Source organism: Scophthalmus maximus, chromosome 4 (genome assembly GCF_022379125.1).
Source record: "Scophthalmus maximus strain ysfricsl-2021 chromosome 4, ASM2237912v1, whole genome shotgun sequence".
Taxonomy (NCBI): Eukaryota; Metazoa; Chordata; class Actinopteri; order Pleuronectiformes; family Scophthalmidae; genus Scophthalmus; species Scophthalmus maximus.
Genome location: NC_061518.1, coordinates 12,117,905 through 12,137,257, shown reverse-complemented (window position 1 = coordinate 12,137,257; position 19,353 = coordinate 12,117,905). Strand labels below are relative to the sequence as shown.

General features: G+C 40.7%; 1 protein-coding gene across 1 annotated transcript in view; it reads left to right on the top strand.

Annotated features, from left to right (window-relative positions):
- The window catches only part of galnt18b (UDP-N-acetyl-alpha-D-galactosamine:polypeptide N-acetylgalactosaminyltransferase 18b), a 68,367-nt gene that overhangs the window by 22,074 nt on the left and 26,940 nt on the right, over positions 1-19,353 (top strand). Inside the window, exons 2-6 of the mRNA XM_035629164.2 lie at positions 7,782-7,977; positions 10,125-10,291; positions 17,439-17,622; positions 18,258-18,455; positions 19,201-19,315. Of these exons, the coding sequence (XP_035485057.1) occupies positions 7,782-7,977; positions 10,125-10,291; positions 17,439-17,622; positions 18,258-18,455; positions 19,201-19,315 (860 nt within the window). The remainder of the gene's footprint in view (positions 1-7,781; positions 7,978-10,124; positions 10,292-17,438; positions 17,623-18,257; positions 18,456-19,200; positions 19,316-19,353) is intronic.

Sequence of the window (19,353 nt, the reverse complement as noted above, 5' to 3'; positions counted from 1 at the left end):
GCCAAGATAACCTTCCAGTTGTCCCTCATCAACATAGTTAATATTCAAAATATGCATGGAAACAGCTGAATGGCAATTTACGTGATGAATGATATATATATATTTATTTATTTTTTATGATCGCTTTCACAGCAGCTTATACCTCCACTCACACGTGGTTCATGCATTTAATGAAGGGTCAAATGAAGACCCTGTGTTATAGTGGCAGATATCTCTGTTCTGTGTTGTTCCACTCCAGCATTTGGTTTTACAACGACATTTAATTTTTAACTCTATAACTGAATTATGTGACGAAGAAGAGCAATATACACAATGAAAAGTATTTCACCACTCAGCTAATGACTTTTATGGAAACCTGAGTAAAAGAGAAGGTCATATTTAGTGTTCAGCAGTAAAACATGTACTAAACTGAATCACATAGAGTCTTGGAAAGTATCAGTAAGGGTGGTTAGGGCTGAGAAATGGTTTTTAAATTTCTGCTGAAACTATTATTTCTGAAACAATGAAGTCAAATAATCAACTAATCTTACCACTGATTAGTTGATTGTGGCAGCATGCAGGATTTTCTGTTGTCAAAACCGCCTTGAACGTGAAACGTTTTTCAAATGACCTAATGATCTATCTTAGCTGACAGCTTCTTTGATACCAAGTGGTTGAAACACCTGCCTCCTGAAATCTTTATGTGGATAATCCAGGGTTTTTAAAAAAAAAATTTACAGCCTGTAGTCAGCCTGTAGTCCTTGCAGTCATGTCATTATGAATATATGATTAATCTGACTGCATCACATGCATTTGATGTTTTGGTTTCATACTCTGCCCTTAATTAAGGATGTAAGATGGATGTAAGATGACACAATGACTGAGGATAAATTACAAACTGCCTGCTTTAATTGAAGAGTGTTTACAGAGAAAGGAATCAGTAGCAAGCATTGAGTCGTTTTTTCAATTTGGTCAAACGGAGACCCTCATCTGACTCAGACAATATCCACTTACCACTTTTAGTTTGAAGTCAAACATCTATGACTTAGAAAAGTGGCCGATATGTCAGAAATGGTCTGACCGTCTACTCTAACCCTGAAATTCATCTCGTTTTGGTTTAATTAGATTTGTTCATCCAAATAATTTGTATAATAGATGCCAATAACAGTTGTTTTCACTTGAAGCCAACAGATATATATATATATATATATATAAAAAATTGGGGGGGGGGGGATTTATACATATCATAGTTTTACACAGACTACAATAATCATCGACCTTAAACTAAAGTGAGCGCTTGAAATTCTGTGTTTCCTAAAGCGGTACTTCAGAGAGCCTGCTGTCAAGTGTTTCAATCCAATTGACATAAATAGATTTTTCTTGTAGTCACTTCTGTAAATCACTTTGTCTGTTAGGCTGTTTCTTGCAGATGTTAAAATTACGTTTATGGTATAATTATGAACATTATTGAAACTGTTTCAAAACTTGACCCTAAACACTGAGTTTGCATATTGTCCTTTTCCCATGCAGTCACATGGTAGATGCGATCATACACAACAAAACCCAAGGTTAGATGCTACATCAGTGTGCCAGAATTGAATTCCCCTTTCAGCACCACGGATAGCACCACTGTGCCAGACGTGCCAAAACACATATAAACTTCAACATATAATGGACTATTGAACATTATTTCACTATAAATCAAGCCCAAAATTGCAACAGTGCAACGTGCTGTCAACATAAAAATAGGGCCGGAAGAGAAAGTCCATTTCTAATGTCATCGTGTGCTCTACACTTTTCTCCCCTTGTGGCACTTTATGTCGATATGTTTTGAAAATATCTTAATAGGTATTAGCTATTGGAGACAAAGCATTAATCAATATGAGATGGGTTGAATTTTGTCCCCTCTGGTGATTGAAAACAATTCAGCAGTGGCAGGGAAATTGCTCCCAGCAAGCAACGATTCATCTGAGAAAATTGCACTGCCTACATCTTTTTGCAGCACATTAAACAACATGTATACACATCTGCAAATGTCACTTAGGTCCATTTAGATGCAGGTGTTGTCTTTGCTCCTCGGTGCCACTAACAACGTGCTGTCTTCTCCCGTGTTGTTCTGTAGCTACAGAGCAAATTATGTTTCCTGTGCTTTTCTCGTCTGCGGTGAACATGGCACATCCTGCCAGCTGCTGTCAATCAAACAGACGCCGACACACACGCAAAAGGGGCATTTCTGATATTTCCACAGAGCTTCTTCTTTTTCATCCGTTTCATCATAAAAACTGTTGGGGAAAAAACACGCTGACATTATTTTTGACTACAAAAAAGGATGAGCACTGTGTACTGTACAGCTTGCCTTCCTTTATAATTCATGTTCCTGGGTGAAAGTCAGTTTAAGAAGGAGAACTTTAGTACTTTATGACTCTGTTATTCAGCAAAAATTAAACCTTCATATGCGAATTTAGAAACTGGAGGATCAATTGCGCAACTGAGCTCTGGAATTAAATTGGGTTTTTCTTTCTTTTCAAAAGTTTAGACTCACAAATGAACAATGACAATAAAAACTTGTCATGTTTGGTCGCTCCTGTTGGTTCGGGAGCTTTTTGAGATGGAACTTGTTAATCTGTGAGAATTTTTAGGTTAGAAGTTAGCTTTAGGTTGAGAAGGTTTATAAATGGAGCTCATGGTAATCTTTAAAGCATAAACATGCTTTTGGCGAACATGGTTCTGTTCAATAACCAAACACAAATTCATCCGCAAAGTAAATGTAATCACGTAATTGTGTTGTTCCTCGACGTGATTCTGCACTGCACACAGCATTCTACTTACCCCCCCCCCTCTCAGGTTAAGTCTCCTGTGCCAGCAATGCCTTCATGCTCCAATTCTGCTCCAGAATCGTATGCCTGATCAATAGGCATGAAATATCTTTGTCATCAGCTGCTTCAGATGAGCCTTCATTTTTGAAGTTACTGCCACCAAAACCCTGTAATATCGAACTGCTCTGTAATATACCCGACCTGCTGGGACTGCACCTTTACGTTGCTGTGACTGTAGGCATCACCTTTAAACCTTCACACTGAAGAAAAAACAGCATACGCAAACTGTGTCTCGGGTCTCAAAAAAACCCATAAAACATACATGGCCAACGCCAAAAAAAAGCGATATTGATCTTTTAACGCCAGAAAAGTAAAAGAAGAGAACAGGAATAAAAGATATTAGGCCCTGTAGTGACTAAATAAATAAGTCCTTAAGTCCTGAGGTATGTTTTTTTCAGCTTAGCGAGGATGTTCTACCTCCAGCATCTGCAACATCTGGTTTACAGTAAACATCCTTTGACCGGGATTTTGCCCTTTCATGGATTTTCACTGAAACTCTTACATCGGCCAAATGTTCCTCCCAGAATAGAGTTTAGGTTTTCACAGTTACAGTAGAAGTAAAAAAAAAAAATACAGGCCTGCTTTGCCTGTTAACGTTGCCTGAGACAGCGTTTTCTCTGAGGTGTCGAAATTGATAATGATTTGCATTTGAAAATCAAAAAATATTTTCCTCTCCACCGGCAGGAGGGGATGAATAAATATAATTTGATAGAGTCTTTGTGCATCCTGGGCAGTTTCATTACTGTGTGGACTAACTTTTATGAGAGCCAGTTTAATAATTTAACATGGGCTGCTGTGCATCGACAATGTAAGTTCATGTTGGCCCTGAAGGTTCGTTGTTCCTTTTCGCCGTCTTACCCAGCAACTGTTTTTGTTTTGTTTTTGCCTGTGATAATGACAATGAGTGTGTGCTTGTTGTGTGCAAATCTTCTCTCCTGCCTCTCTCCTCCGTGGCAGACGGCTATAGCTCAGTTGCCTTGCTGCGCAGGCAATGGAAGCACACTTAGTGCTGCTATACACACACGCCTGGAGTGCTGCTGGGAAGCTTAGGGAAAACTTTCCCTGTCTACACACACACACACACACACACACACACACACACACACACACACACACACACACACACTCACTCACTCACAGACACACACACACACACACACACACACACACACACACACACACACACACACACACACACACACACACACACTCACTCACTCACTCACTCACTCACTCACTCACTCACTCACTCACAGACATACACACACACGCCGGTTTCTACCTCAGGTGTTTGGCTGTGATTTACTTGAGTTAGCACCAAGGTTAGTTGACTGAGTGTGTACTCAAGAGGAAACCATATTCCAAACAGCAAGGTTACACCAAGTCACATGATCTGCTTGATGGAAAACAACTTGTGTGACATACTGTAAAATCGTTTTGCCGTCGGCGATCTATCCGGACCATGACAAAGGTTACACTAACATGTCTGTCAGGTGTCTTTTTTGTGTATGACGCCGAACAGACATCCTAAACAGACTACAGTTGCCAAGGTTACCCTGTCCAAACAGCTCTAACCTGGCCTAACCGCTGCTTCAGGGATTCACTTCTGAGGGAACTGTCTCTGTAGGCTTAATTAATCACCACCACATGAACGGGCCTTCAGGCACACTTGCCAGGACTGAAAGACTTTTATCCCGTCCTTAGTCTAATCACAGCGTTGCCTTCTAAAGGGCTGAGACACTTTTCCTCTGCTTCACAGCAGTGCAACTTTGACAGCTATATTGAATGTGAGGAGCCGAATTTATTTCGCCTCAGGCTTGTGACGTTCACTCTGCACTGTTCTCTCCACATGGATGTTGGTGGACTCTTTGGTTCGGTAATGTTTCGATGAGTAATTTTTTCTGAAATACAGCTTGTGGCGCGAAAAAAGATGGAACAACTCTCTGTGCATAATGCTGTAGAACATTTGGTATTGTGAGAAAGTTTGGTTCCTCAGGAATTTCTTAGTTGTAGCTGTGGCAGCTGTAGCTTTCATTACAGCTGAAATATAAACATTATCATGGAGAATAAGGCAGTTTGCTTTACAAATTTTTCACATTTAGTATTGTACTTAACCAATGGATGTACAACATTTTTACACAGTACCACATCATCTAAAGCTAAAACACATATGTACTATATGGCCACACTCTAACAACGATATCTGAGGAATAAATGATCTTGTAGCTGCTGAGATTTTAATGTTGAATAGTTCAACATTCTGTTAAATATGCTAATTTGCTTTTTTCGCAGAGAATCAGATCAGAAGATACCGCTCTAGTGTCTGTACGTTGAATGCCAGTACAGTATGTACAGTAGCTACTAATATTCTCTGCCGTGTTATGCATATTTTGTAGTACTCAACTCTATTGTAGTTCATTGTGTTTCCACACCCGGTGCCAATCATCTGCCCCTGATTATCCTTGTTGTCACCCCTGTGTGTACCCCTGTTTCCCCTGCCCCCTTGCCACATTGTCTTTGTTTCCCTCGTGTGTTCTCTGCTTTTGAGTGTTTATCCTTGTGTTTGCGTCTGTGGTTTTTGACTTAACTCCGTTCCCTGGTATATGGATTTTTTGCCGCCCTCCTGCTGGCTTTGTTTGCCTTTTCGGACTGCCTGTACCTGTGTGTGAACTTGTGGACTGTCAGTGAGGACTTTTTGAACTCAACCTTGCCTCCAGTGAGTTCTCTGGATCAGTCTTTGTTCCGACCAGAGTTACAGCAACTGCCTGCAGCCAGTTAGCTTGCTTGCAGATTGTGAAGTGGTGAAGCCTGTAAAACCACAGCCTGTCATTTTTACACCGTACCTTTGCTGCCGTGTAGGAAATTCACACACTTTGCCAGTATGTACTGTCATATTGCTCTAGATGAAACTGTACTGATGCATCCATATAGAGGCAGGGATTGGGATTCACACGTCCCAAAAGGCATCTAGTTTGCAATTGCTCAAATATATTAGTCTGAAATATTCAAATAAATATCTCTGCAAGATGGCCTTTTCCTTTCCCTTCACCTTTTATATTAACCTAGCGACAATTCTGGGCACACATTTCGTCGAGTATCCAATCTGTTTTAGCTCTGTTTTTGGTCTCTACCATTTCCACAGGGAAATATCTGTCTCGTTAACTTCCAAAAGCCCCACTATAGTCACCAGTTAGCCTCCACTGTATCTGACTGTTGTTTGGTGAGGTAGCGTTGCAGCTTAGTGTGTTCTATATAGTTTTGGATTTCATTCATGTAAAGAATATTTAGCAAGGGCTGGGCCTTCCGCATGATTCCTAATGTAATTCCCTTAACATCTGCCTCCATATTGTTGTCTTAGTTCTTATTTGGCTGACAAGGTTTGTCACCCGAATGTTAAAACAGTCTGCCCATGAATATTCACATTTGCAAATCTGTTTAAAACATTTGCATGCCTGTACACACTCACACACGCCCGCGCACACACACACACGCACACACACATCTTATTCTCATATTGTTGTTGGTGATGGAAATCTCTATTCATTAGTCATTAGTGTCTATTAATCTTTATCCTGTTCCTACTCTTAATCCTCTAAAAACTGACTATGATTTAAATGGCCAAAAAGAAAAAAACATATGACAAATATAAAATAATATATATTATTTAAAAGAATAATTAATTTGTACTACTGTCCGAGCTTCTATTTCATTTTTCTCTAAACAAGAAAGCAGAACTGTTTGACAGGTTATGAATTATTCCTGATAGCTTCAGTTTGTCAGAAGCTTTATAATGGAACTGGTCACTTTTTTTATCTTTACATAGCTTCAATATACTCTCATTAGGTTTAATTTCCTGCTGATTGGAACATTTTAATTAACACTATTGCATTATTAGACATGCCATGAAACCCAGTTTCACTTGGGGGTTAGGTAAATCATTATGGAACTCTTCATTTTTACTAGATTGTATAAAGATTCATTTCTTTATATATACTATACTGAAGCACTTCATGCAGCTTTCAATCTTTAGACACTGTAATCATGCACGATGCAAGTGCAGTGCAGGTAAAGTTGTTAATATATATATAAAATCTTGAAGATGATATCACTTCTCCTTTCATCTACTTCCTCCACTGCATCTTTGGCATTTACACCACGCGCCTGTGGGTAAAGCTCCCTGACTCCCTGTCGACTGTTAAGATGTTTGCCTCTGTAAAGTGCATTAAAACATCTTGGAAGCAGGGCAGAATTTTTAGCAGATGCTAGCAGTTTTTATGGAGTCTGGACATGAACCGCGTCTATCAATAATGGGCCACAAGCAGCAATATACTGTTTGTCACACTAAGCCAGTGTTTGTTAAATGCCTCTGCTCTCAGCGCTGTCAGTGCTGCTCAGCTATAAAGTGAGTCAGGACTTGACTCATTTTCCTCCCTTTCAATATTAAAGGAGTTCTTATGCACTGTAAGAGAAAAAAAACAGACAGCTCTACTTTCTCCAAATATGATCCCACTTTGAAGCTTGATTAAAGGAAGCCTGTGTGTCTCGCTCTAGTGGTACCTTGAGGGAAATAAGGTTCACGTTCCCCTCTCTGTCTAGGTCAAAGAGGAAAGCCAGCTTCAGAACAGCTCGCCCTGCTGGTAGGGATTGGAATGTTGTGTTCAAGGGCACTATAACTTCTCGTCCTGTGTATTTACTCCTGGCGCTTCTGTTGAAGGACAGCCAGTCAGTCTCTTTAAACAAAAGGCCACCTTTCATCTGCTAACATACATTACAGCGCAAGGAAAACAACATTTATCACAGTGATTATATAAGCACCATCATTTTTCCACATTCCTTTAATGTCACCGTACGCACACCCTCACCGGTAGGTTGAGAAACTGTGGCCCAGACAGATGCTCATGCCATTTGTCTTCCTGTGCCTCCTAGAGACTCCAGGGAGGGGAGAGGATGGTCAGGCGGACACATCGTTCTCTGATTCATCGCTGTTCGCTCACTGGGGTCAGGATCTCAGTCCGGAAAACCGGCGAGTGGCGCTGAAGATGTTCCAGTACTATGGCTACAACGGCTACCTCAGTGATCGTCTCTCTTTAGACAGGCCGATACCAGACCTAAGACCGGAAGGGTAAGAGGTGCAAATGGAATGCTGTTCAAAGACTGTTGTTTTTACATACTAGCAAACTACACTAGACACTTCATACTAGACACTTGCCCTGTGATTGAGTAGATTCATTATTTCACTGTTGTTTTCTGACATAATCTAAATGACAGATAGAGAGTTATGTGCCCAAAAGGTCAAAAAGGCAGTTTGACTGGGTGTAAGCTGATTTTTCTCCTGACTTACACTGGCACTGAAACAGGTGAAGTATTATATTGTGGTATCAATTAATAAATATGTTTGTGTGTCCACACAGGAGTGGGCGACATCAAGGGATATGTCATTTGATATTTTGATATGATTTTCCAGGGAGGTATTTGCTAATATATGTATATATATATTTATGGTACTGCATTAAAAAAACAAGTCTCCTGCCGTTCTAGAGTCACTATACGGCTGTGCTTTGAGCTAAACGCTAACATCACCATGCCAACATGCGCACAATCAGGATGCTAAAATGCTTATGTTTAGCGGATGTCTTGTTTATATTACACTGAAGATCATCTTCATTTTGCATATTGTAACATTTGGTAATTACCAGTAAACATAAAGTACAGCAGAGGCTGACGGGAATTCAATTTATTTTGCAGATACTGTAGTGGTGCTGGGGGTAGATAAACTTGCTTCGACAGCCACCATTACGTTTAAGAAGAAAGTACCAAATATTTGGCTTTTTTTCTTGAAAAAAATAAAACAAATAACTAATCATCAAAATTGTTGCCATTTAGTTTTATGTCAGACGACTAACAAACGAATTATCTCACCTCTAGTGTCATTGGATATTCCCTATCTACCATGCGGTTCTGTGAATTAGTGCTGAGGACCTTTCACTTTTCAGTAGCAAACAAGGGAACTCATGAGTTACTATGCAGGAAAAGCACACTGTTGTTCCCTTTGAAACACTGAGTGCCTCTTATTGAAAACCAATAATGAATTTACTTCTGCCTATAGCGTTCAGTATGGCTACCTGCTGTTGAGTAAATCATGTCATGCAGACAGATGAAAACTCCAGACAAGGGGCTTGATTAGTGGTCATACTTATTGTACCGATATGTCTCAGATCCACATGGCTGTCTGGAGTTGGCACGAAGAGGAACATGCCTAAAATCTGCAGCCCATAAATTAAAGGCCAAGTGCGTTTTCAAAGCCCCGTGCTGTTATTTATGCACCGTGGGCACTTTGATTAAGCCCCAGTCCGAAGAATTGTTAACACAATGTTGGTTGACTGTGACACGGTTTCTAACCCAGCCTTCGCGTTCACATCACCAAGGTTACAGCAGCACACACGGTGACATCCTGGTGCAAACGTTTACACAGCTCAAAGATCTGCAGGGCATTTTCTCCTCTGCACGTCCCTTAACGCCCTTCAGACCATCCATTCCTATTTATGCTGACTCCGTACACTCGTCCAAACTGTTCCAGGTAATATATCAATGACAAACATTTTGCATTCATGTTTTCCCGAAACATTTCCCAAATTTGCTTTTCTGTATATAGAGAACACGCTCTCAGCGATGTGATTTTGTTACGTTTGACAGGCAGGTGAGATTTCAGAATCCCAGAACAATTCACTCTTTACACCTAAATGAAGGTGAATTTGTTTCATTTTGGAAGCAAAATACATTACAATTTCAAATTTGATATTGATTCAAACATTACCTCATACCTCATGGTCATATATATTTACGACTTGCTCTCTCTGTATTGAAAACAGGCGTCAGCTGCCTCTAAGAAGTTGCTGGACTACTGAATAGCAATGTAAATGTCAGCACAAAGTCGGAAGAAACAATGTCTTAAAAGGGGAAAAAAAGACTGATGGCAGACCCCACCACACAACCATGCATTTATTCCTCCTGAGCTAATCCATTTAATAACTGAATCACACCACTATCGGAGTAGGACTCTGATTATTTGTATTTTTCAAATGCTGGGAGCGAATAGATATATACCCTTCATGAAAACAGGGTCCTGATGTCATTTGCCAAGTACATTGGCATGAAATCGAACACAACCCCTCTCTTTGGGAATCAATGATGAATTTATCTGTTAATACTTTAGACAGGATGCCGGTATAAAGGTTGACTCACCAAAGGTTTATTGTTTGTCCTTCACAGGTGCAGAAACATCACTTATCCTTTAAACCTTCCTCAAGTGAGCATAGTGTTCATTTTTGTGAATGAAGCCTTGTCCGTCATCCTGCGGTCCATTCACTCTGCTATCAACAGGACGCCTTCCTACCTTCTCAAAGAGATAATCCTGGTCGATGACAACAGCAATAATGGTAAGCGGCATCGTTTTATAATACAGCAGTTGACAGATTGGTAAATCACTGCACCCGCCAGTGTTTTTTGTGTTTATTTTGTTAACATGTTAAGTTTGCATGGTGCTGTCATAAAAAGGATCCTCTGCATTAAAAGAGTTTATGAGGTGGTGAAAATGTAACAATGGATATAACAGTGGGATTATCTGTTTCTCAAGATGAGTATACAACCTTCATGTCCCTTAAATTCATTTAAAGGGTCACTTCATCCCCAAATTACCAATAAATAAATAAACAGAATCCAATTAAAATGCAGCTTTTCCATAGTGGTGTCTGGCCACTTAGATACTGTATAGTCGCTAGTACAGCAACATCTCTTTTTTTGCAGAAACACTGCCATTGTTACTCTGGATTGCCCAGATCCGCACAGCACAATGATTGTTGATGATTATTGGAACTACTTTCTTCTGCAAAAATTGTCCCCATAAAAACTGTCAATAATGTGGTCTGGGGAAACCACCGCATCCATATACCCAACTCTACGGCCTCACTGGAGGGCTGTCCCTTGGACCCCCCTTGTCCCCCTCTTCCCTGACTAGAGACACATTTTCCAACCCATGGAGTTTACATTAGTGTTTCACTTCAGCCGTCATTTCAAACCCACGTGACAATTCGTGAATATAAAAGAAGAAAGTAAGAATTATAAATTGTCATGACAGCAATTGTGTTGTTTTTTTTTCTGCGATAAAATACATTACATAAAATAATACACTTATATGTCCTTCAGCGTGGTCCTTTCCAGTTGAATGTCTTTCAATGTCCCAGTCAGGGTGAATGAAACACACATGTAGGCCTGTAGCGGGTTTAGTGTCGCCACTGCATTGCAAGTATAATGGCGATTATAAAAAAAAAAAAGGAAAAGAAGATATGGAATGACACGTTCCGGGAGAAATGGACAAACAATTTTCTTTGTTGAAATAAAAGACAAGCTGCATAGTTTGCAGGGACGCAGAGAAGAAAAATGCATTTTGAGCTTCATTGAAGCTGGAAACACACTCAACCTAATGAGTTGTACGGAAAAATGCTCTTGGGTGGAAGATAACGTCAGAGTTTAGGGGCCCAACGGGCAGCTTTAACAAGAAAGCATTCTGAAAGACAATTTTACGCAGGCAGGCAAGTTTTGTGGTGAGCGAGTTACTGTAATAGCTAAGAAGCATAAACCTTGTTCAGAAGAAGAATATGTGAAGGAGCTTTGTTGCCATGGTAGAGACAAAAAATATTGGAGAAAAAAAACACTTAAGGGCACTGTAAGAAATTTCCAGGTTTTCTCTCTGGCCTGCGATGAAACAACAGATATATCAAATTGCACCCAACAGGCCATTCTTGTTGGTGGGATTACTGTGCTGAGTCTTATACGAGGGAGAAATGTCTGTCTTTGCAAGCCATGTGTTCTGCTGGCTGCACTACCAAGGGTGAGGATTTGTTTGAGTGAGTTGTTTCGGCTAAAATTAAACTGTGAGTAGCATCGTCATAATCACTGCTATCTTACATCAGATGCCTCGCCAAAGAGAATCGTGCCGGCCAGCGCATTAGAGAAGTTTGTGTTATATATGTGTTCAATAATTTAGTATGGCTCCTGAAGGATGTCATAAAAACTGAAATGGCTCTTCAATGGGAAAAGGTTCCCCACTCCTACTCTACATCTGTCTGAAACTAAGGACTTGGTGTTTCATGAATGTGCCAAGAATATCTGTGGTAAATCTGCAACTGTTATTGTTCAAACTGTGCATTCAGTTTGCTGTGAGTGTTAAAGAAACAGTTTGAATTCTCACAAACATTTAAGAAAATATTGTTGAGCATTTTTGTACTATGAGGGACCTATAGTTTATGTATTATCGCCTCCTGTGTGGAGAAATATGCATCTGCGGTATGTACCACTCGTCTCGTGGCCTCTAGACTCCTTTATTGTTTTTAATTAGTGGCTGTGTTCACTGGATTTAACCGATAGATGAATAACATTAATTAGGTGCAAAGCCAGGATATATTCCCCGAGGCAGATAACAATCCAGCAAGGTGATGGAGTGTTTGCACGTATCTTGTCTGCATTTGCAACCCTAATTGTTGCATTTGCATGCATTGGATGTAGTGTACACGGTATTGGGATTAAAGGATTTCCAGTATATGCTGGAAATGTACAATTGCTGAGCTCAGTGAAGTTGTTATTATCGAGATGACTGATGCGTGAACTTGACCTGAAGTCACCTGTGAAAAAGGGGACATGGTAATGTTCACTGCAAGACTTAAAACTACATTACAAAGGCAGAGCGCAAGCTATAAAGAGGTAAGAATACTGTGCCAAGGTCATTTATAGGCAATACATTTTCAAATGGTCTGCGTCGCTTGTAAAAAGGACTGAGACAGCCATTAGGGCCAATCAACATTGGAAATACTGGGACTGGGAAGAATATGTTTACCAAAGTCAATAATGCACAGTATGTAATCTGGCCTGTGGCTTTCTGGAACAGAATATATCACCGCGGTATGTCTCAGTCACTTATCTCAACACATTGGAATAAGAATGATCATTCTCTGTCAGACGTTAATTAACCTGAAAGTTGAATATACCCAAAGTAAACCGTTCATTTACAAATCTAACTGTTCAAACGCGGCTGTTTGCTCTCACTCCTTCGAGCGCAGGAGGATTATCACATCACATCTCTCCAGCATTCATATTTCATCACATATTTTGGGAGCAGTTGCCTTTAGCTCCTTCCGACATCCAAATCATGCACATGACATTTCGCTGATGGCATTTCACCCTGTTTGCTCGAGCACTCTGTCACACTGCGACTGATAGGCCTGGTGTTCTCATTATAACCATGACTGTGAATCTCGTCTGTGCTAAATGCCGTTAGCCTGTTGACCCGTGATGCTGCAGAGATTGCTGAAGGGGTCACCGTCCACAGCCAGCCTCTCAGACATCCACGGCTTTACATTAGTCATCGGCCACTGTCACAGCTCACCTCCGAGATGCATTAGCATGCAGGAGAATGTGTAGCCGTCAAGGGTGAGAAGGGCAAATTGACCTCGCTAAATCCGCCTTAATTGGATAATGTCCCAAGCTGTGGCCCGAGAAAGGCTTGCCTGTGTAAGAGCAGGGTTATGAGAACAGTCACTTATTAGACCAGCTGTCAGAGGACACATGATTCGTTTCTTTAAATGAAACCTTGAATAATTCAAGATTCAGTTTTATTTTCGCAACACTAGACTGCGCGGAAAAAAAGGACAGAGATGGGCTGACGAATTGCTAAACTTCATCCAACAACATCCAATCCCTGTGCTTCCTCTTCCAACATTGATGATTGTATTTCTGTCATGTAATCATAAGTACTCTGTGCGTTTGTAACAAAGGTGAGAAAACTGCAAAGAAAAAATGAAAATAGTAGTTTTGAATCTACGTGAGGTTGAAGGATTTTGTGATGGGCCTTTTTTTTGCCGATTATTTTTCTGCCAATTTTCATACCTTTTTAAAAATCTTTTCAGCTCGAGTTGAGATGAAGGTTTTATTTTTCCTTTTTCAAGAGAGACCTGTACATGCAGGTTAAGCATTTACAGCAGGTGACGGTTTGTTGCTGATCAGATTCTGTGGTTTGCCTACAATCTCATGATGTGGATTCATTGAACACCTCAGGTGGGCAGGGAAGTTCCAGCAACTGTTTGAAAACAGATGGACATCCGGCAAGCAGCCTCTGCAGGTTTAGCCAACGAAAGCTGAAGGGCACACAAAAGCTGGAGGGGTGTCAGCAAAAACCAACTAAGCTGTGTTTACAGCTCATACGGCCAAGTATGAAACACAACAAGTGCTCTAACTTCGGCAAAATGCGTTGCAGGTTTTTTTTTTAACAAACTGCCAGTGGATGCAGGGTTGGAGACTGGGGGAATTGTGGAGGAAGAGCGGGTCTCAGTCGGGTATTTTAAACACAGGTTTTTTCACAACTGTGTCGTTGTGTAGTGAAGAATTGCCAAGTTGTGTAGTGCAAACTACACAGCCGCTGCGAGAGCTGCATCCATGCTGATTTGCCATCTGCTGTGCTAGCAGTAACGCCTGCGTGGTGATGAACGATTTTAGTTTGAACATAACTAGCTCCGTTTAGACATCCAGTGACATTCAGCAATGAAGCAGCAACAGGTCTTGGAGGAAAAGACAGGTTCTAAAATCCTGTTCATCAAATAAATGTCCATTGTCTGGCTATACACAGAACTACATCCACTATATACATGTATATGTATATACATACACACAGTATATTCAAGCTGAAGAAAAAGATTTTAAGGCCGCATGAGGTTTGAAAGATGTTTTGTTTTGTATATACAGGTTTCACAGTGTGGTATTTTGAACTGAGAAAACACTGCACAGTTTGATTCAAAGGTATCTTGTCATATTGCATATGGAATAGGATAGAGGTGAGTTAAATGGTGCATTCACCATTTTGCCCCTCACCATGAGCTTTGCTCTTAATCTCCCCTGAGACAAATTCTTTTATTCTTTTTATCTGAGAATATGTTACCGGATTTACTGCATAACCGCACAGTGATTTTAGAGACTTGTTTGCATGTTGTTCCGGCCCGACTCAATCCCAGATCCCATTGCTTTCCTGCTGAGCTCCAGGAGCATATCAGTCCTGAGAGATTGATGACTGTTGGCCATCAGCCATTCCTGGTGTAATGAACTGTGCTTTATTTTGATTTGATGTGAGGCACAGCACTTCACATTTCTTATTTCTAATTCACTTACACACCAGAGTGTCTCAATTATTAATGGAGTGAGAATTATTGTGGATACAGTAATCTGCTGGAACATCATCAGCTGCACATGTGTAGCTAGTAGCTTTCATTTTAGCAAAATTATGTTTTAGGATATTTCTTGGATAAGTGCAGGTTGTCAACCCTGGCCTTTCTCATCCAGAGTCCCTCTGATTTAAGTTCTTGCATGTAATTGTGAGGTAGATTTACACGTGGGCCATGACAGAAGACAGATCAGTGCTGGCTCTGTTGTATGCAGTCTTATTCTGGCATGATAAGCATACTCTGACACTGGTATCTTTTCTACTAAATATATATTTCTATTTCCATTTGTATAAATTTTTAGCTGGTTGTGAATTGTGGTGTTACCATTATCATACTTGGGGCACACAGTCCTACCGCTGGGCCAACAAGGAGCAGGGAGAAACAAAATTGAAGCAGTAAAAATATATAATGATATTGTCATGGGTACGGGCACAGGTAAAAAATGTACTAAATGCTGGTTGGTGCCAGGTAAAATAAAGAAAAAAACAAACAAAACAAAATTGGACCCGTACAGGATTCTCATACACATTGCTGTTATGCCATTATTCCATCCAAAGAAGCACAGTTTCACCAACAAAGACAGTGAAGCTGCACAACCAAACCTGACTGTAAAAAATGAACAATTTTAAGAAGGAAGGTTTTGTGAAGGAAGGAAATCTATTCAGCATTTGTTCGGCCTCCAGGACACACAACAGTGGACTCCACAGGACTCTGGGCTTTAACATTGTCCTGGACATGAAAACTCATAATCCTCGTCACTCAATAATGCATCGATTCATGATTCATTTATAATGGGCGCATACTGTTTTGGTTTTTAATCTCACCGTTGCATTGTATTTTTCTCATATTCCTGAAAAACAACAGATACACTGTACTTAAAAAGTTGAGACTTTACTTACTATTTAAACAAGATGCCTTTGGCAGTTTATCTGCATCTACTTATGTAAATGCGACATGGCAGTATAAAGATTATCTCCTCTTGTAATACCGTTGCTGTGCATAGAAAAGGAAAGGGACAAAAACATAATGAGACTTAAAATTCCACATATGGTGGAAGATTATTATTACATTCCAAACTGCTGAAGGGATTTCTGATGAAAAGATATGAGGTACAATAGTTGTTGTTACGCAACTGTGGGCTATCAAAACTAACAACTAACACGTTTAAGTGTTGTGGATGGAGACACGCTTACCTACAGGTGCCAACATTAGCTCCTCACCAAACAGCCTATATTTACTGTTTGAACGGTAGGAGACAATCAGGAAACTGAACAAATAGTTACGGTGTAAATTACAATTCATATTAAAATAAATCAGTGCCCGAGCAGGGTCAAGGGTTGCTGTGCCAAGTGCATTGTGGGACTGTACAGAATCTTTATTTTTGAGTAAAACATGCTGCTTTAATCATTTTCTGTAGACAAATTTTGAATAACACTTCATACACTTTATGATCAAATGAACTGCCTCTCAAAAACATTTTCAGTGGTGTTGTATTGGAAAACCTATGGGAAACAACTTCTCTCCACCTCATAACATGCCTCACCCTGCCCAACCTGCTCCATGTTCCCTTCAAACTCATAAAGCCACACCACAGGTTAACAGTGAAATAGTGAGCACATCGCCTCAGGTGATATGGAACATGTGATGTGCTGATGAAAGTTTGATTTTTCCAAACTTAATTCTTTTGATTGTACAGTTTAAAGTGATATGATGGAAGTGTTGCTTACCCATTACCTCCTGCTGACATTTCACACCAAAAAAGGTATTCGCCTTGAACTTTTTTTCGAGTTGAAACCCATAAGGAAACTCTAAAACACTGTCATAAATGATTGTATTTTTGACATATTGTTTCCACATAAAACCTGTGAGAGGGAGAACTATGATTCTTTTTTCCATATAGGTAGCACTGACTCTTTTTTCTCCTGCAGGGTATGTCATCATTCAGTATATAACTCAGGTAATAATGGCGGTAAACTCTGAAGCCAGACATGAAGCTGGACGGACTTCCTCTATCTCCTCCCCCATGTTTTGAAAAGCCTTGCAGGCTGGGTCCTCAGTATTGCAATATCCCGTTATGACTAGCAGGCTTCATGGAGGTCAGCCGTGCTGGCTCAGGCTTCTGCCTCTTTGGTCCAGTGTTCAAAACAATAGAAGTACAAGTAATTTTGACCCCATAAAATACAGTGAGGGAGGACATGACTTGACGTCTTGTGGGTGGAAGTTTGTTCACAAGTAGCACTCTCTCCTCTTCTCTCTTTCTCTCTCGTGTGTGTGTGTGTGTGTGTGTGTGCGTGCGTGTGTGTGTGCGCGCGCTTTGTAGAGGAGCTGAAGGAGAAGCTGCAGGATTTTGTTTCTGAAACCAACAACCAGCGACCAGGATTCATCAAGATGGTGCGGCATGCCAAGCAGGAGGGTCTGATCCGGTCCAGAGTGAGCGGGTGGAGGGCCGCTACTGCCCCAGTTGTTGCCCTGTTTGATGCCCACGTCGAGTTCAACGTCGACTGGTGAGTCACCCACAACGTGAGCAGCATGATGTCAGCACCGCTCAACACAAGAGCACTGCTTCTTGAGTCACAGCACTCTGTGTGGGTTTACTGGAAATAATTTCAGAACTAAGACTGCAGATTGACTGTATTCTGTGTCTATGGCAAAATGTGAGCACTACAAATTCCTTTATTATCATTTAGCGAATGTGGTTAAAAGTTCTTATGAAAATGTCTAATTTAAATGATCCAGGCGACAACATTTAACGACATAAAATACCACAGTAGTGAAATATGCACATTACTATCTTGTCATATATGTTATTCATGTATTCAGAGGTGGAGCATTGAGAACTTTTATCACTAAGGGGAAGACATGCAAATTGAATGTTTTAAATTGTTTGCAAATTAACATTCAATGAATATATTTAAAAAATTGTCATCCCCTAATATATAATTTGATGACAGAAATATTCCTTCAACTTGTCAGATAGGAAATAATGCTTTATCAGACTAGTCAATTAAATTGAATCATCTCATGCAATAGTGGGTTTTTTTAAGTGGCCCTACATGAGAGACATTATGACCAAATTAATGAATCAAACCTGTCAAAACAAATTCTTACATTAAAAATGCTTTTCTCTCTCTGTTTGAAGGGCTGAACCCGTTCTGCAGAGGATTAAAGAAGACAGAACCCGCATCATCTCCCCGTCATTCGACAACATCAAGTACGACACGTTTGAGATTGAAGAGTATCCGCTGTCTGCCCAGGGCTTCGACTGGGAGCTGTGGTGTCGCTACCTCAACCCACCCAAGTCCTGGTGGCACAAGGGCAACAAGAGTGCACCGATTCAGTGAGTGAGCACAACCATGTCTTCATGGCCTGAATAGAATGTGATATGATTAATAGAATGTGAACCTAAAATTAACTCAATGTATTAACTGAAAGGGTAATTTGTGCAGCATTTATGAAGAGATCTTATGCTGCGCGAGCTCACATTTCTCTACTTGTTGCTCCTGTCACTATAGCAACTGTGTCACGCTCATAGTACCCACGCAGACTACAGCAACAGACAAATTAACCGATCTAATGTTATAACAGTTATTTCATTTGAATTCCAATCACAAGCCAGGAGTAAAAAAAAAAAAAAAGGATTCAAAGGCAGTTTATTGTAAGAGATTTGCAGATGGGTTCGGTGGCTTAGCTGGCAGGTTCTCAGTCTCCAATTTGGCTGAGGAACTGGAACAGCGGAGCGGAGCGGGACTGGGGACTGGGCCGGGCAGACTTTGGAACTGAGATCCAAACAGGGTGTTTGCAGATGAGGACACTGCTGGACATGGAAGGTATAGGGGCAAGCAGGCGTGGAGGAAGGCAGGTGTAATGATGTTGAAGAACAAGCAGAGCATTGAGTTAGAAGAGAAGAAATGGCACGAGAACCCGGAAGCCAAACCCAGCAAGCAAACACACGCACAGAATCTCAGAAATTGACAGACTGGGCAAAGGCATGAAACAGTAGGAAGGGTAAACATCAGGACCACACAGGAAACAGGTGAAGGCAAAGCCAATACCCTGACATCTACGTCACATTAATCCCCCAGGAGCCCGGCCCTGATTGGCTGCTTCGTGGTGGATAGGCTGTACTTTGAGGAGATTGGTCTGCTGGATGAAGGGATGGAGGTGTACGGCGGAGAAAATGTGGAGCTTGGAATCAGGGTGAGTAATATTCTGTCTCGCCGTGGCCGTGGGCCATT